Here is a 1016-nt window from a genome sequence, read left to right on the forward strand (position 1 = left end):
AGACTTGGCCGACGAAATACTAACGAGTACTAGTATTCTTTCATCTAAATACACAGAGGACAATCTAGTTGATAGTTTGCTTGACAAGAATCATAACGAGAGAAAATCCCCACATTCTTTCCCTGATAGTTGTAAATAACTTTTGATACCAAACAGATCGTTGACCGAAACTCGTTTGAGTCTGTTGTTTCCAGAATTGACCTAGTGTTGAATCATATTGGTATACTCTAAAATGAAGATTTCGTTGTTTCCATTGGGTCTGATTCTGCATAATATGCTGAGCACCAATATACACACTTTTTACTGATTTTTCTGCTAATGGGAAAGGTGGGCAATTTGAAAAGAGTGGCCGATTGTAAATGGGCCCGCGCAATTTTGATTTGAAAATTGCCATTATGGGTGTGGGGTGGGAAAGAATGGGCCCATTTGGAGATGGGAGGGGAAATTGCGATGGGGGGAAATGGGTGGGGAAAGGGTGTGAGGAAATTGAAGAGGGGCCAACCCAAAGGCGATTGTGTTGATTTGGAAATTGCCATTATGGATGCGGGGAAGAATGGGTAAATTGGAAATGGGGCATTTGAAATTGAGGACAGTGTGTGTAAAAATCAGTAAAGCCATTTGAAACAGTAAAAGATCATTCCAAGAAAGTTAACTTTGATTTCCACAGTGATAACGAAACATTAAGAGCCAATGCTATAAAGACACATTCTATGCAAAAGAAGAGAAGAATGACAAAAAATGGTTATTTTTTTCCTTTTTTTTTTCCAAAAATACTTGTTTTGAATAACCATAACAAAAAAATACGTTTCAATTCAGCAAAAAAACAGTCTGTAACACGTTTAAGTTCCACCTCAATATTGTTTGAAATGACTCCTTAAAAATGGACAAGTACCCTTGAGAGTAACGAGTTTGGAAAAACACAAGTGATATTGAGTTGAGTAGCCAGTTGAATGATATCATCGTTTGGTTTACCAAGACATTGAACAAAGCTACAAGTAGTAAAAGTCAAAGAAAAG

At 37.1% G+C, this 1016-nt stretch overlaps 1 protein-coding gene across 1 annotated transcript; it reads right to left on the reverse strand.

Moving 5' to 3' along the window:
- On the reverse strand, window positions 1–530 carry Gasu_66170 (uncharacterized protein; the record flags this gene model as incomplete). Its single annotated transcript, XM_005702186.1, has 1 exon — window positions 1–530. Exon 1 carries the CDS (start codon window positions 392–394, stop codon window positions 65–67), a length of 330 nt encoding a protein of 109 aa, XP_005702243.1. The 5' UTR covers window positions 395–530.
- Window positions 531–1016: the final 486 nt, after the last annotated feature.

The sequence above is a fragment of the Galdieria sulphuraria genome, assembly GCF_000341285.1.
Source record: "Galdieria sulphuraria unplaced genomic scaffold scaf_420, whole genome shotgun sequence".
Taxonomy (NCBI): Eukaryota; Rhodophyta; class Bangiophyceae; order Galdieriales; family Galdieriaceae; genus Galdieria; species Galdieria sulphuraria.